General features: G+C 41.1%; 2 protein-coding genes and 1 pseudogene across 2 annotated transcripts; 1 reads left to right on the forward strand and 2 right to left on the reverse strand.

Annotated features, from left to right (window-relative positions):
- Positions 1-2449: 2449 nt before the first annotated feature.
- Positions 2450-3519, reverse strand: LOC6040889 (protein D1). The gene is made up of 2 exons (XM_001850165.2): positions 3086-3519; positions 2450-3022 (listed from the first exon to the last, which is right to left on the reverse strand). Exons 1-2 carry the CDS (start codon positions 3269-3271, stop codon positions 2528-2530), a joined length of 681 nt encoding a protein of 226 aa, XP_001850217.2. The 5' UTR covers positions 3272-3519; the 3' UTR covers positions 2450-2527.
- A 1097-nt stretch (positions 3520-4616) lies between these two features.
- LOC6040890 lies at positions 4617-5781 on the forward strand (annotated as a pseudogene).
- Positions 5782-6802: 1021 nt separating this feature from the next.
- On the reverse strand, positions 6803-12952 carry LOC6040891 (solute carrier family 41 member 1). The gene is made up of 5 exons (XM_038249440.1): positions 11998-12952; positions 7973-8297; positions 7763-7909; positions 7556-7703; positions 6803-7492 (listed from the first exon to the last, which is right to left on the reverse strand). The coding sequence occupies exons 1-5, from the start codon at positions 12700-12702 to the stop codon at positions 6931-6933; spliced, it is 1887 nt and encodes a 628-aa protein (XP_038105368.1). The 5' UTR covers positions 12703-12952; the 3' UTR covers positions 6803-6930.
- Between the last annotated feature and the right edge of the window lie 4530 nt (positions 12953-17482).

Below are 17482 nucleotides of genomic sequence, written 5' to 3' on the forward strand. Positions count from 1 at the left end.
CCACAAAAATCTTTTGTTGTTTTGAAAAAGTTGCTTTGATGTTTAGCGTTGATTCCGAGGTTGATTCAATAAAAATCTTGATTTTCAAATCAACAAAACGTTTTGTTGATTCAAATATGCCTCATTTTTCTGCATGTTCTAAAACTCAGGATCAACCAAACTCCTTCACAGGTGGAAACCAATGGAGTTTTACCGGATATAAAAAAAAATTGTAAACACTAAAATTTATTGTATATTGTATTTAAATGATGTAGGTTTTGGCGCTACTGCTTTGGTGGGTTTTCCTATCGAATAAACAATCAATCAAAAAAAAAAAAAAAAGGTCACTGACGAACTGACGTGCCACGAGCAAACCACTTTTGAAGCATGGTCGCAATTTCAAAAACACGTGTGGAAGAGAGAATTAGTTCAGCGAACCTGAAGGTTGATGGAGTTGGTGTTCGCTGGAGAATTTGCGGTCAGAATTTTCTCAAAAATATGTATGGGGTGGCACGTCAGTTCGTCAGTGGGTGAATTTTGATGCCGGGTAACAACCAGTTCCAAGATCCAAACCAGGATTCTTGATATTCTGCGTCTCTTTTCGAATCTGGGAATCAACTGAAAATCATTACATAACCCTTCTAAACGGCTCGTGTGGTAGTTTGAGCTCCTAGTTTATCGTAACTTGAGATTCTAACCAATAATTTTAATTTTTTTGTAGAGTAACAAAATTTATATTCAAACAACCCAAACAATGCGAAGCAATCAAAACAAAACAAGCTCACACACTGATTCAAAAACGCCTAAACATGTTTGACAGATATTTCGCGACAGAAAATAATCGCAAGAGTTGAACTCGCTCAATTCGGTTTTGTGCCGCGGCGACAATACAATACACTCAAACCCCGATGGTTTGACACCAACTGTTGTCAAACGAACGGGGTCACGTTTTAGTTTGACACCCCTTTTACACGGAGTTCACACACACTACCAAACGTTTGTTTTGATAGTGTGCGTGAGCGCCGTGTAAAAAGTGACACTTCGTCACTTTTTAGTTTGACTTTGACCAACCAACGGGGTACAAACTAAAAAAGTGTCAAACGAAAAACCGGGGGTTGAGTGTATGTACTAGCTTATTGAAGTTTCAACGTGCTTGACAAAAATAAATCGGTGTACACTAAAAACCCCCAATTGGGTCCTAAAATGAAGCTTAGATTGCTGATATTATTGTTTACAGCGATAAAGCTTATTTTTCTCAGTACAATGACCCTTTGTACGACCACAAAGAGTTTAAAATGGATTTTTAAATCAATTTTGAAAAATTAACCTCGCGGTCCTTCTTGATAGAAAAGTTCCTACTTGACAGCTCGTTCCAAGGGGACCATAGTTGATCCATCGAAAAAATGTTGTCTTGTCAAAAAAAAAAATTTGCATTAAAATGAAAAAAAAGTGATCAGAAATTGTTTTTAATCGTGTTTTTTATCGTTGTACATAAAAATTGACATAGGGCTTTAGTACCCAATTATGCTCAGGCGTTATGCTTTGCATTTCGTCGATTTCTCTGAGACGACTCAACATTTTTGCAATCTTTTTTAAGCAATCTATACGTGATGTGCAGATCTACAAATTGCTGTCAAAAGGACATCAAGGACCGAGACATCGCAAGACATGTAAGTTCCTTGCATTTTTTTTTGTCTGACAGGTAGGGGAAATATACCCTTTCTAATCAAACACCTATCTTCGTCATATGGAGAGTTTGATGCTCGATTTAAGCTCCAAAAATACTATTTAGGCTATAAACTTATCAGCAATAGCAACGCCTCAAGTAAGCACGCAAATTAATGCCATTTACTGGCCAAAAAGATCAAATTAAATGCACTTTTGATCATAATTTCTATTTTGCGAGCCCAATTCTCATCATTTTGGTGGCACACACATCCACACGCAAAATCAGAGGTTAACTGCTTAACGAAAGTCGCCATCAATATCTTTTCACTTGCGCTAACGATTTCAAAGCGCTTGAGATATAAAATTGCTTCCAACTACCGGCAACATGTTCTTTTGACCATTACTTAGTCACTCACTTGAAAAATAATCCCGAAAAATGTAAATAATTAGCAAGCACCATAAAAAAAAACAAACGCGCTGCAAAATTGCAAAAATATTGCGTCGATCCAGAGCAACCGACAAATTAGAAGAACGTTACGCACCACGTAAAAAGAGGTTTCTCTGTATTAATATTTCTGACGTGCGTAATGCCGTTACTATCCGTAACACCCTCCATGCTTAAAAATCTAGATATCCGTGGAAATACTGTAAATACGTGCAACTATCGTGCAAAACTGAATAATTCATGAGTGAACCTTGTTTTAATCTTCTTCTGTCTGAATGCAGTGTCAGCACAAACCAAACGCTATTAAAACAGACAAGTTGAGGTGATAAGTACTCCGCGTCCAAAAACAATCACCTCACGTCCATCTCTCCAACATACTTTATTCGAATCTCTTATCACCCAATCCAAATACATCAAACAAAAAAAAAAAGGTCTTCACTCCGTCCCCGACGATAGCTGTGCGTGCAGCGTCGGAACGTAATCGTCAAACTGGGCCCGGTAAAAGTTGCCGGCCACCAGCGGTCCCAGCCCGTAACGCTCGACAAAGGACTTGTGCTGGAAGTTCAGCCGGTTGTTTCGGCTGCGGTTCGAAGTCTGCGGTGCGTCCGAGAGGTCCAGCTTCCCCGTGGGCTGCTTGTACACCAGAAAGATGTACCGATGAAGTCCCGATCCCTGCGGAGGACCCGATCCCACGAACGCAATCCGGTGGTCACCTTCGGCGATGCGCGTTCCGGGAATGTTTCCCACGAACCAGTGGCAAACCGAGCGGAACTTGGGCTCGGCTCGGTTCGGTGCGTCCGGATCAACCATGAATAGCGTGTAGTACGAGCTGGGATCGTCAACGGTCCACTCGATCTGGGGCTGCTCTTTTACCTGAGTTGGCGTCAGCTCGTTGCCTCCGTTGGCCGATACTCCGCTGGGGTAGCTCACCTACATACCGTTTTGATTGGGGGTTATTCAGGGTCATCTCTGTAAGTATTTTACCGCCCTTACCTTCGCCAACTCCGTCGGGGCGGCATCCACCACATCCGGAACGACTTCGTGGTCGGTGAACGCTTTCTGTACGTCGGCCATTTCGGAGCGCGTCTCTTCACTACACAAGCCAGCGGTAAACTGCTGCAACAGTACAGCTAGAGCGATCACCACCACTTGAGACATCTTACAAGTGCGCATCGACATCGTTGTTATCGCCGAACAGAACGGGGCGCGTTCGTGACAAGATGAGGACAGTCGGATTGTTGGCCAAAAAATGACGACAATCTTTAGCAAATGAGCTACCGCGGTTATCAGTTGAATTTCGGACGGATGAGCTGTACGAGAATAGTTGACCGATTCCAAGATCAGCCAAGCTAAAACTGGCTAGCTGTGGTGGGGCTCGAGTATTGCCGTATACAGAGAAAGGTGAATTAAGCATTCGTGAACAGCTGACTTGAGGAAAACTGAACAAGTTTGATGAGTGACTCTCGAAATGTAGTCGGACCGGTTTTTTATTTGCTTCCCACACTGCACGCGGCTACAATTGACCGATAGCTGAAGTAGAATGATTCGCCGCAGTGAAATTACTAAGTTTTCGGCTTTTACTAACTTTTAGAAATTATTCTAGAAGCCGATTAGTAGACGCTCAGACTACTTTCTGTATGTATGTCGACCAATGTTGGCTTAAAGATCTATGTTATTTTTAAAACATTTACAAAATCTTTTCAAACAATTGAAACTTGCTTCTTCGATTACAGTTGAATACCTCGTTGAAAACGCTATTCAGTAATTGAATGACAAAGTGTTTCTATGGTGCCCGATCGAATTACATGCTGTTCTCCTGTTAGGTTTTGCGCCTACTAGACTTTGAGGTTAGAATGTTGACAGTTCGTGTGCACTGTTTACATTGGTTCTACGAAGTGTCCTATCTCTTAGGTATTACGCCGACTCAATTTTTAGGTTAGAAATTTGACAGCTTGGCTGCACTGTTTACATTTTTGCACGTGGGTCAGTAAAAATGTGTGTGCGTGTGCGCTCGTGACGTTACGCTGTAGAACCTTCTACTGCTAGTTAAAGTTTAGATTTATGTTTAAATTGAATCACAAAAATACAATTAATTGTTTAATTAATTTATATTATCAGCAATTATTTTCTTGTGATGAGTATCAAGTAAAAGTTCTTCGACCTTAACTAAAACGATACAAATTGCCCTTGATTAGCCCTGAAGGTTCACATTCTTAATAAACTTAACCAAGTCCATCGACATTATATCTGCCCATAATTGAAAATTCGGCTATTATGCCAAATCAAGTATTCCGAGAAAAAAGCGTTTTAGTGTTTGTCACAAAATCTCCGTCAATGCAATTTCCCATAAGAGTGGCATATTAGCCGTTTGGTTTTTCGCATCGGCAGCCAAGTCTAAACACTATTTCAGTGAAATTCAAGTACCAGGAGATGCGTTGGAACATCCTCTACCACCTGGTGCTAATATCTCGTTTTTGCCAAAAGTGGATATTAGCCGTTTTTTCAATGGTGGGCAGATATAACTTGCGTAAAAATATAAACTTGCTTAGTGCAGGTAAACCAAAGTTGCTGGTAGAAGCATTGGAAGCATCCACTAACCAGTTTTTCATTCAACTGCCAAGATTCAATTCAACTCCGCTCAGTGAGCGACTATCGTTAGAATGGAGGTGCCATACCAGAAGACATTCACCCAACTTTTCACGTCCAGCAGCCGAGACCAATTCGAGAAGAAAAACGTGCTCCTTTTTGGTTTGAGCCAGCTTTGCGCAATTCTTCGCGCCACCTCACCGAAGCCGTCTGGCAAGCAAAAAGCCTTTAAAAGAAAGCCACACGGCCACGGTCTGGCCTAGTAGGTTCTTCAAAGTCGACTCAGCCAGATCAAGTTAAGAATGTTACGTGCAGTGTCGGTTGCGTTGTTGGTGGTTCTATTGGAGACGCGTGGCTCGGAGATCTTGAACGATGCCCACATCTACCGTTCGTTTGCGTCCGACGAAATCGTGCCGGAAGTGGTCGACGAAGCCCCGGACTGTTGGCTGCGGGTGTCGTACAAAAGTGGCCGCGAGGCGGAAGGCGGCAACCGGTTGACCCCGACCCAGACCCGGAGCATTCCGTCGGTGACGTTCAACGCCAACGATCGGTCGTTTTACTCGCTAATTATGACCGATCCGGATGCGCCCAGTCGGGACGATCCCAAGCACCGGGAGTTTGTACACTGGATCGTCGGGAACATCCAAGGCAATGACCTGGAGCGAGCGGATACCATCGTTGAATACTTTGGCGCGGCTCCGCCCAAGGAACGGGCTTCACCGGTTCGTGTTCCTGCTGTACGAGCATTCGGAACGGTTGGACTTTGCCAACGAGCCGCGGCTGTCGAGAAATTGCCGCAACCCGAGGAGATACTTTTCCACAAAGAATTTCGCTAGGAAATACGGATTGACGAATCTGTGGGCCGGAAATTACTTCCAGGCGTTGTACGACGACTATGTCCCCATACTGCAAGGACAGCTTTCCGAATGTACTGAGTATACCCGTTAATGAACTAGAAGTGTGAGTAGTTAAAGTAATAACTATCTTTAATTTTGTCCCCAGGTACGCAAACAGAACTGACTGGTCCGAGGAATGGAACCGCGTTCGGAGGTTGAGTGGAAACAATTTCAACTGATGTCGAATAAAAACAAAGTTTACCCAAAGTTCGCGTTTTTCTTTGCCTTCCTCGCTGAGGAAAAGCTTTATATTGTTGCGTCACAACTTGGTCGGTGGTGAAATTGTCACGCGAAGAATTAGTGGACTGTAAACACTTTTGTAGGGAACGATTTCATAGAAGAAAAACACAGTAACTTTCACTGAAACCAGTGGAAAAAGACGTCCATACTGTAAGCGGTCCACGAGGCGACTGAAAAAATCTGACAGTGACAGCCAGGGTTGCCACATTTGATTCTGTATTTTTGAGGGTCAAAAATCTGTATATCTGTATCAGGGGGACGAAAATCTGTATTTGGAATCTGTATTGATATTTTTAAACAATTTTTCAAAAATGCAAAATATTCTTAATTGCTTTTTAATGCATAAAATGCTATACAATCTGAAATTTAATGTGTGGGCTCATCCAGCAATTAAAAAAAAATATTTAAAGAATTAAAATTATTTAATTTTAATAAAAAATCCTGAAAATCTGTATATCTGTATGTTTTTCTTAAAATCTGTATTTCTTTATATACAGATTCTGTATGACCTCATCACCTCAAAAATCTTTAAAATACAGATAAATCTGTATTTGTGGCAACCCTGGTGACAGCGCGGAGTCACGCACTTTATCTCGCCGTCAGGTTGGCAGCGTTTCGTCGACTGCACACTGAACGTCGTTTGCGCAAACTTGGGTGAAATCGCTAGTCGAGTGATGACCGAACGGCTATAAATCAATGGATGGTCCCTGAAGTAATTGTTTCTGTTTGCGGTTTATTTTAGAGATCCTTAATAGGGAGACTGGTCGAAGTGAATTTGACGTACCCAAACAGACACGAGTTTGACGTATCCAAACGAGCATTTGCCTTTACGCCCAGCAAAACTTATCAGTGTTGCCAAGCTCAAAACATACGTTGCCAGATCGATTTAGCCAGCTTAGACCAGTCTCCCTATTTAGGGTCTCTAGTTTATTTATCAATCAAAATGGGATGGTCATCAAAAGTAATGAGTATTTTGAATTCATGCAAAAATATTCTTTCGTTGATACTTACAGTAGAGAGAGCCTAAATTTACGAGTATTCACATAATTTGTCTACCTTTAAAAACATTTGGAAAAGCTTAAGGTAAAATGCTCTACAACTTAAATTTAAATTTGTTTAGAAAAAATTATGAACATAATTCGCGATCGGATAGTCGTACGGATGTCCAACGGCTTCGATGAATATAAACGCCACCAGAAGTAAGCTGGTCCCAAACAGATCCCCAAGCGCCGTCAAGTACGGAATGGCCGCACTGTCCGGATCAATCTTCCACTTCCACATGGCGTGGATGATCACGTGAGCAATGTACAGCAGTAGCATTACCTGAATCAAACTCGCGAGCAGATAGCTGAACACAAACGGAGCTCCGATCGTCGACTCTGACATGTGGATGAGATCTGCCAGGAAGATGAACAGTACCTGGCCGGGAATGGACATCAGAATCAGGATGCGGGACGTCTTGGCCGAGGGAGCTCCCTTGAACAGCGCCTTCCAGGGCTTCTCGAAGATCTTGGTGAAGGAGGGAACCGTTCCGAAGGTCGTGCTCTGATGCAGCATGGTGGAGAGTTTGCTCGCTTGTACCGACACGAGATTGCCGCCGATTCCGTTGATGATCGGCTGGAACACGACGAACCCGCTGAACATCCCAACTGCCGCGTTCAGTACCAGACCGCCCAGACTAAAAGGGTTTGAGAAAAACATTATTATTCGAGACTATCGATGATCGCAAGCCGTGACATACCTGCTGATGAAGAGTGCCGAAAGGACGGGAATCCAGCCGGACTTCAGTACGGGTCGAGTGTACCGATTCTTAAGGACAATGAAAATCCAAAATGGCAACAGAAGCACGAAGCAACCGATTATGATGTACGTGACCCAGAGATGAGTGTCTACAAGGAGAAATATCATTCTAGAAATCAGCTAAAATGTAGATTTTATGCCAACTCACAAAGATGCTTGAACAGGGTTGACGCAATGAAGGAAAGTAAACTGATGGCAACCATGTCTCCGATCGATGCCGCCATTGGAGTGGCCAGATTGTCCGGATTCAGCTTCAACCTGTTGGATAACAGAATCACAGCGACTATCACAAAATCTGAAAATAAGAACAAACAGAGTTCACAACGTCATCCTTCAACCAACAAAACCAAACTCTTACCCAAAACAAAACAGGACAAATTGGCGGTAAACATGGCGGATGCCGTTAGCAGCAACGCGTGATCAATCAGGAAGAGCCCGTTGATGGCCGCTCCGACGCCGATGGCAAACAGCGACACCAGAAAGGCCGCAACCGTGGCCTGCACCTGCACCAGCGCGATGTTCCCCAGAACCATGTGCGTAATCTCACCAACGCCGACCATGTTGCCCAAATTGGCCTGCGTGGACAGCCGGGACGCCAAACACATGTCCAGATTTCCCTTGAGTCCGAGCAGCGCCGGAACCAGTATGAACAGCTCGGTCACGTGTTCGAACACTTTCCATTGCTGAAAGAGTCGAACGATGAGTCATTAGTGATAAGGGTTGATTTGAAACAGATTTATTTTCGGTTATCGAAGGTGTCCATTTGGGGCCTTAAAATAACCTCCCAAAGGTTCACCGAAAGTAGATTAGGCACGCAGAGCCACGCGCGTGATTTATGATCGGGACTTAAAACGTGTCAAACTTTTTCGCTATCTAGGTGATTAGAAAAGTGTTTTTTCCATACCCTAACCTGTAGGTCAACATTCAGATGTTGTTGCACGGGTGTGGGCCGGTGTTACCGAAAAAATAATCGGTTGCATCCGGTTCTCATTTTCCCACCCAGAGCTGAAAATGTCAGGGGTCCTGACGCGAAAATCGGCGACGCAAACACGATTTTTTCAGATCCATTCACTGAATCGCAAAACCGTGACATAAACAAACCCGACTCAGTCGTGAGTGCCCTAGCTCACTGAGCAGCTGCAATGCGAGGCAGTAGTCGACCAACGCTCATTCGACGTTGCACGCACACACATAAAGAAACAAGTTTTTACACAAAAGTTGGTATTTATGCGTGGAAATGTAATTTTGAATAAAAGTTATGGTTGTTTTAAGTGTTTTGCACAGTCTAGAACCATTCAATTGTTCAAAAATAGTCAAAATAGTGTTCAGAGAGGATTTTACGAGTCAGTCATACGACACGAATTGAGTGAGTGTAGCTCATTTTTCACGTCTCTCATTCTCCAGCAGCCGACCGGCACGAGTCAGGCGGCAGTGGTTGAACGGACACAGTAGGCTTACAGTCACATGCTAGCAGTGAACTGACATTTTGGTTTGCTTCATGTGTACGGTGGGTTGGAAACATTTTGCAGGCCTGTTCCCACCAGCAGCTTAGTTAAACGATAAGAGTTATCGCAAAATTTGAAAACAATAAAAAAAAATCAAGTGCGATTATTCTATTAGCTTGCAAAATCAATTGTGATTTCCATTGAGACGATGGACAATGAATACAACCCATCAGGTTATCAAATAGGTGGAGATAAATTTTGGCAACACTGTCCAAAAGTGGCAAAATAGATCATTCCAATGACGCAAATGCAGCGTAATGATAGACTCGTGCATGGTGAATGATTTACAAGAATCTCTCGAAATTCACAAAATAGCAATGAAAACACAGTTTTGTTTTGTTAATAATATTATGTGGTCTAGTGAAGGTTTCAAAACTTTGGCTGTGAAACATTTGTAATTAGGTAATTTACTCAATATTTTGAAATTTATATGCAGGTAATGAACTCTCAAAAAATACTTAACTTAGACTATTTTGCTTAAAATTTACATGAAAAACATGCAAACAAAAAAAAAATATTAACAAATTAACAATTCAAAATTGGTCCGAAAAATCAGGGGGCAAACATTTTTTTTTCAAAAAACTTCAAAATTTTAACGGAATTGTGAGAGTAATCAGCTTTTAACATTTTAAAATGCATTCCCCTGTGTTTAACATTTCAAACATGTTCATGTTTGTTTAAAAATATTTTCAATGTTCGTAAAATTCCGTTGCACAGCGCTGCAAGTTTGTTTTTTTTCGGCGAAAAAAAAAAATCGTGAATACTTGGATATTTTGAAAACTAATGATTTCAAAGCATTCGGGCAGGTGTCAAATGTATTTTGAAATACTTTTTTCATTCAAATGTTTGTATTTACCATGGCCAATTTTTATACATATTTTTGCATTTTTCAATTTTGAATGTTGCACAAATCAAAACTAACAAAATTTTACCCACAACAGCGACTAACTTGGTGGAACAAATGCACTTTGGGGTCCCCAAAAAACGGGCGATTTGTCTTAATTTTTTTTTTCAAAATATTAAGACAGGGCTGAATTCCATAAAGTTTGTATGGAGAACTAGAGCGGTTCGTCGCACTTGCATACAATCCACAAATTACACGCATGCAATATGTACAAGGAGCGAACCGCACTGATTCTCCTTACAAACTTTTATGAAAACCCATTTGAGCATGTCAAATTAAAACATTACTAAAGATTAGCAAACAGAATTTTACCGACTTAGGAATAAGTTGTACCAAAAATTGGTTGTAATGTTTCCTTCTCGATCATCTAGCTTTTGTTTCCATTTTGTTTATATTAACGGTTGTTTTACCGATATTCATTTTACCGAATTCGGTACCGTCAACTAAACCCCAGTACAGTCATCCCTCATATTCGGAACAGTTTACAGATCTGCCAATGTTCAACAAATCATAGAAAATCGATAATTGAACATAATGATTTGCTTTTTCCTTCATAAGAAAGCTTTTCTTGCGATCTTTCGATTAAAGTATAGACTTGCTGTACATTTTTACGTTTTATATCAAGTTTTTTTTAAGAAAAACATTGACTCTTGAAATCCACAAATTCGGAACACTTTTTTCTTACGATGTAAACAAACTTTTTTTTCTCTCCAGGAGTACACATTTTTTACAAAAAAAAATATTTCACACTCTGAAACCAACAAAACTCTAGCTAAGTGATGTTTTAAACATGGTCTGATAACTTTATTTGTGAAAATATCAATTAAATTCAGGTGTTCCACAATTGTGGGAGGCACAATAACATCCAACAATTCGACGGTAACATTTCAAAAGGCATCATGTACATTTTGACACTTTCTGGGTTATTGTATATTCTTAAAGTACTTCTAATAAGCTACCTCTCCACCAAAAATGAGCAAAAGTTACTTCAGTAAAGTCTGTTTAATCATGATTTTAAATAAAGTGACATAAACAAAATCTCTGCCATCAGCAGTCCCTGTTAATATAGCCCTGTCAACCTGTCAAACAAAAGGCTACATAAACCTCGTGACGAAAAAAAGCAACATGAACAAAGCGCCATGTACATTCGGCGAAGAAAAACGAATCATAAAAAAGCGCCCCCCTCAGTGACAGCAGGGTGATATCGACGTTGGTGATTTCAAAAGAAGTTATGTTTGTTTTTCTCAAATAAAATTACGTAAATAATATTTTATTGAATATGGATGATCAAGTATCAACAAAAGCAACGTTTTTCATCGTTTGTTATCATTAGAACATCTTATTTTGCTTTTATATAAAAATGGTAATTGAAAATGGATGCTCAACATTCAAATCAAGCAAAACAATGTAAAGGGGCCAATGCGAGTTTGTAAACAAAGAGTCTATCCTGCTCACGTCAGTGGATGTTTACATTAGAAGTGAGCAGGATAGACTCATTGTTTACAAACTCACATTGGCCCCTTTACATTGTTTTGCTTGAAATGCGTTTTTCTCAAAACGCATGGTTTGTACATGATGCTTTTTGAAATGTTGGCATCGAATTATGAAACAGGCAATTTGGAGGCAGTGTTTTGCTGCTCTGGATAAAATAGTCTTGAAATGAGTTTTTTTGTTCAAAAAGTACTATTTTTACTAGTGAAATAGGAAGAGAATGTTCAAATAAAGGTTCTAAAAATAGCAGGGACGACAGAAAAGTTACATTTTGCATCCTATTGACAAATTACCACAAAAGTGTTCCGAATTTGTGGGTGTTCCGAATATGTGGGATGACTGTACACACACAAAGAATTCTTCCTCCCAACTCGGTAAACCATACGGATAACTGTCCCTATTCAGATGGTAGCCCCGATTCGCCCCAGTTGACGGTACACTTTTCAATAGCACTAAATCTATTCTGACTCCTACAAAACCTACCTCCACTCGACCCAGGATAATGCCGGCGGCGATCGTCCCAATGCCCGCGATGAAGAACGGAATCGAAATCTGCAGCGTTGTGACCCACCATTTCTCGTGCGGAATAGCGCCGGGGTCACTTGTGGGCTCACATTCCCCAAAACACTTGCTCCACTTTTGCATGGGCGCGACCATCGGAACGACCACCACTTGGGACAACAGATCACTGTCATCAGGAGTTTGGTCGAAGGTCCGCAGCGTGGCCAGCAGATGTGTAACGGTTTGTGGATCTACCGCCGTTACGATTTCGATATCATGAGGATCCGTTAAACCTGCGACGATGTAACGAACGACTGTTTCTTCGGATAAGCTTCCCAGCTTGGACAGTTCAACCATGTCTTCGACGAAGCTGTCGTAGCTCTCTTCTGGACGCTTGGTCCGGTTCACGAGTGCGGCATGCAGGTCCAAAGTGTCCATCCGAACTGTGAAGGCTTCAGCGATGTCAAGTCGGAACGTGTCCCAATCACGATCTTTAACGGTTTCTTCGTATGACTCGTACCATAGTCTGGCAACATCTCCCAGTCGATTCACGGCATATTGAAGCACTTGGGCACTGTCCCAGTTGTGAATAGTCCGGTGTTGCTCGATTTGTTCCAGCCATCGCTGGACCGAAATGTGTCCAGGACTAAACTGCGGAACTCCGTCGGCGATTTCGTTCAACGCCATTCCGACACTTTTTTCCTAAATCTCACCAAACTTTTCGCCAGTTTTTTCGCCAAACACATTAAGTGGGACAAAACTCGAAACGGAGGAACGGAATCGAACCTTCAAAGTCGCGGTGTTACTTATCCGGTGGCGCAAGGTGTTCTGATTTTGGTTCGTCACCGCGGTGATTTTTGTGTGTTCCCCGGGGCTCGGAATCTTCGATTGGCGTTAATCGCAGTTGATTCCACCCAAGATTAAGGGACCACCACATCACAGATACCGGGAGCTGCCCGCGTGCTGACGTTATCTCCTCGCGGTGTGACAAATGGGATTCGCTTTTTTTTTTATATGGGCGGGAAACAATGGGAACCATATCATGTTTTGGGAAGGGAACGGTAACCGAGTGACTTTAAAGCCCCTCACCTTTTCGTCACTCATCACTCAACATTGGATTCCTCATTTCCTTCCGATAAAAGGGTCATCGCGGCGCGTGTCACCATCCATATCTTGATCGTCTTTGGGTATCGGAAATTTTCCAAGCGATTGTGTCTTTCCCATTAACATTTTAATCCTCCCCTAATCCAGCAATCAATCATTCGATATTTTGTGCACGCTTTCCCCAGTTCCCCCCCGTAATGAGGCGAATCCTGTTTTGATTTTTAAATGTAATAAACCACCACCAAAAACATCCGTTATCGCGGGATCTCTGTGACCACCCCCCCCAACAACAGTGGGAGTGGCTCCAAATCGTGACTGATTAATCAAGGCAAGGGCCTGCAGGTGGTGCGAAACGTTATCAGTGCTATCATAATGCGATTTTAATTTTGTCACGTGTTTGTCACCGGTTATAATGCAATTGTTCATGGGTTTCAAGGAATCTGCCTCTTTTGAGTTTAAAAATGTTGTTACCTGTCGTGCGAATCGCCAAATTTGAATTCGCTAATTTTAATGTCAAGTGATGTTTTTCCTGCCCAAACTGCAATCTCTACTTCAAAACGATTCTTAATCCACCATTAGGTGGTTGGTGCCTTCCTCACATTTACAATGTAATAGGTTCCTAAAGCCCTATGTCAATTTTTATACACAACGGTAAAAAACACGCTTAAAAACCATTTCTGATCATTTTTTTTTTTCATTTTAATGCAGAAAAATAAATTGACAAGACAACATTATTTCGATGGATCAACTATGGTCCCTTGGAACGAGCTGTCAATAAGGACCTTTTCTGTCAAGAACGAGGGGGTGGTGTCAGAGTAAAGGGATACTCTACTCGTCCATCACCATAATCTTGCATTAGTATTAGTGAGTAGCCCCTGTCTGAAAACTAGCCCACGCATAAGTGTTTGTGAGTAGCCCCTATCTGAAATCGGCTGCTTATGTAGTGGTAGATGGCGGCCTACTGTTTGCATTAGAAACGTCAAAGCGATCGAACCGATCGAACCCCACAATTTTTTTTCGCGAAAATGTGGAGTTCTTTGCGGTAGAGTGGCTTTAAAAATATGTTATTTTGATGTTTGCGTAAAAAGACAGTAACTTTCGTAATGAAGTGTCGCGGTTACCATCGAATATCCGTCGTGGTCTAAATCACTGGCCGAAAAATATCGGTGGATCTGTTGAAAATTGAATGGCCGGGTTTAAGCTAATCAACGTTGCATTCAGTGGAGCTGTTCGGAGCAGTACGGTTCCGCTATCCGCTGCAGTAAGCTTGCTGAAACGAATTCCTCGGTGAGGTGTTGATAAGCCGTTTTTTTTGCGGTGACCCAGATTCGGTGACGGATTTTCTCCGAGGAGACCCCGTTCTTCGAAATTCTCCTCATTTCAATCAAAATTGTAATTTTTCCAAGTGGATCAATGCACGCGGTTAGGTTTGTTGATACAATTTGACAACCTGTTTTTTGTTGTTGTCTTCTTTATCTTCTCGTACTCGTCAGAAGCTTTGGTTACAAAAAGATGGCCGCCATTGCAGGGACCTGGTCAAGAAGGGCCGTGAAGTTATTTTTTAAAAAAATGATTTAAATATACATTTTAAATCCTTTGCGGTCGTACAAAGAGTCACTGTACTAATCTACCCAAGTAACCATCCAGCATTTAAAAAAGTCACAAAATAGCAATAAATCGGCATTCCATTGCTGATTAGCCTTCCAACAGCATTTGTTAATGCTGATCGGCACTAAATGATTAGCACTGTCAAAAGCTAAGATAATGCGGATTTAGTGCCACTACTAGCAACACTTTTTAAAATTTCCACCAGACTGGCAACACGATTCTGACTTTGAGTGAAGTGTGAAAGAGAGAGAACCAAAGAAAACAAACTTCTCGCTCACGGAAACGGAAAACGGAATCGACGTAACACCTTATAATGTGGCCCTCTTAAACCTTGCGGTTTCGTCAACGGATCCACAGGCGTGTATCGTTCTTTTTGCGACAAGACTCCGCCTCCCGGGTCTCCTAAGTGTGAAGGTATGGGCACGGGGAGAGGGCACCGATTACCTATATTTACACTTAGAATTTTTTGCGTCCGCCCCGGGATTCGAACCGGCTACCTCTGGATTGTGAGTCCAGTGCGCGGTCCGATTGATCCACACAGGCAGACACGCTCACTCCTTGCCCTTTCAAGCAAGATTTTTTTTCTTAAATTTGTATGTTGCTTCAGCAGTTGAAAGCCCACAAGAAGTCCGGAATTTGCAAGGACGAAGTGGCACCGAGAACATGGGACAGAAATTAGTTTTCTTGAGTTGAGGGAAAGAAATTAGTTTTCTTGCGATGTGCTTAAACATAACACTTTTTTAAGCAATTATTTGTTTTCCAGAAATTTCACTTTGAGTACATCCATTTGATATGTATGATATATGTATGATATGTATGATGTATATAAATCCTTAAAATCACCGCTAAGAATTACTCTTCATATAGCCGTGAGATAGAGATGGGAAGGGAGATAGATACCCAAGTAACCATCCAGCACTTAAAACCGGTCACTGTCCGGCCCTTAATGCGCTTTCACAGCTGCGAGTAAAAGCTAAACAGTTTTTACTTCAGCACTAACAGCTACTATAGTGCTGAATAGTGGCCGCTTTTGGGCTTTACTCGGCCGGTTTAGTGCTGGCCTCGACTGTTTCTGTCCACCCCTGCGATAAACGTAAAAAAAAACAGCGAGAGGCAATAGTATATCTATCTCCCCATCTCTATCAGGCGCCACTCTCGCACGTAAACAAAAAGATCCGGCCAGCGCCGTACCTAGGGGTTGGCGCAGTTGGAGACCGCCAAGGGCGCCAGCCCTTGGGGGGCGCCGAAATCGATGATTGTACAAAATTTTCATGTCAGTTATAACATCCTCATTAGATATTTGAAACATAAAGGTTGCCAAATTATAAAGTAGAACTACAAATATCTAGATAATTTAGTTTACAATATTAAAAAAAAAAAAATGTTTAGGGGCGCCAAAATCAATTGTTTGAATATTTCTACCGAAGTGTTTATTTAAATTCATACTTAATGCTAAATTTATTTTTTTCATCAAAGAAGGGGCGCTCAAGTGACAGAAAATTCAGGGAGTTCAAGAAGAGCTTCTCAAAATAAATACAGCATCAAAATTTAGACTGTTGTATAATAAAGTTAATGTTATACCATCCAGACTAAAAAAATCTAACTATATGTTATTTTCATGTTAATTTGGCTGTGAATTACAATCAGCTAAATTGTGAAAAAATGGAATTATTTTAACATTAAAATATATACAAATCTTTTGAAATTTTGACATTTTCGAGTTTAAAAAATGGCCATCGATTTCCCCTTTCATAAGCAACTTCGTGCATTGAAATTTCCCTACGCTATTTCAAAATACTAGAGTTTTGAAATAGGAAAACGGTTGTAAATTCTCACCAATCACCATTTTCAAGAAATTTTTTTTTTCAGAGCGCATAAGCTGTTCTGAACATCACTTTTTCAGTTTTAACTTTAAGCGGTGTACGCACTTCGGAAGGAACCGGTCAAGAAAAAAATCAAATGGGCAGCAGCGGCAGCGCAAGCAAGTCAGAGAGGGTGAAGAAAAGACCCAAGAAATCGCTCCCTCTCCTTTGTTCTGCTGTTCGTAAAGCTGTTTCTTGAGCCCTTTCCTTCCGATCTTCATACTAGCCTTAAGGATGGTATGTAGATCGGAAGGAACGCAAAACTTCATAAAAAAACGCCCAAGAAACAAAAAAGGGTCACGAAAAGATTTTTCTTAAGCGGTACGCAGCTGCGTTTGACGTTTCTTCGCGCGGTGCTTGTTTGTAACATGTTTTGATGTTAAAATCAAAGAATTGTAATTTTCCTTTTTGAATGCGACTGATAATTACAAATGTTTTAATAACTTTGTATTGGATATAATTATATTTAAAATTCCCGCTGAATCTCAAAATGCAGAATAATGCAATTAAAAGGACAGATTATTTTAAATTTTGTGGTCGAAATGGAGTAAAAAAAGAAGTTGTCTTTGTAGATGTCGGCCATCGTGTCTCCAACTATTTATTGCTAGTACCAACCAGCTACCACTGGATTACGAGTCCCCTGCGCTGTCCGATTGATCCACACATTGCGGGACCAAAATGAAGTAAATCAGAATGAAATTAAACTTGACAATAATCATACAAATGTTCTTACTGAAAATACAATAATAATCTGAAATTTTGAAGTCCAACGAAACAACAAATTCAAAAATATTTAAAAAAATAACAAACATTTCAGAAATTTCAAATATTTTTTTTAAATAATAAGGAAAATTTCAACAAAAATCTGAAATTTGGAAAGTAAAAATTAAAAA

This window comes from Culex quinquefasciatus, chromosome 1 (assembly GCF_015732765.1).
Source record: "Culex quinquefasciatus strain JHB chromosome 1, VPISU_Cqui_1.0_pri_paternal, whole genome shotgun sequence".
NCBI lineage: Eukaryota > Metazoa > Arthropoda > Insecta > Diptera > Culicidae > Culex > Culex quinquefasciatus.

Bases quoted from the DNA above. Each gene is read 5' to 3' on its own strand.
- LOC6040889 (XM_001850165.2), bottom strand. From the start codon at position 3,271: ATGTCGATGCGCACTTGTAAGATGTCTCAAGTGGTGGTGATCGCTCTA. The intron at 3,023-3,085 runs GTAAGGGCGGTA...AACGGTATGTAG, and splicing joins CCCCGACGGAGTTGGCGAAG to GTGAGCTACCCCAGCGGAGT.
- LOC6040891 (XM_038249440.1), bottom strand. From the start codon at position 12,702: ATGGCGTTGAACGAAATCGCCGACGGAGTTCCGCAGTTTAGTCCTGGA. The intron at 7,704-7,762 runs GTGAGTTGGCAT...TTCTCCTTGTAG, and splicing joins AACCCTGTTCAAGCATCTTT to ACACTCATCTCTGGGTCACG. The intron at 7,493-7,555 runs GTATGTCACGGC...AAACCCTTTTAG, and splicing joins TCGGCACTCTTCATCAGCAG to TCTGGGCGGTCTGGTACTGA.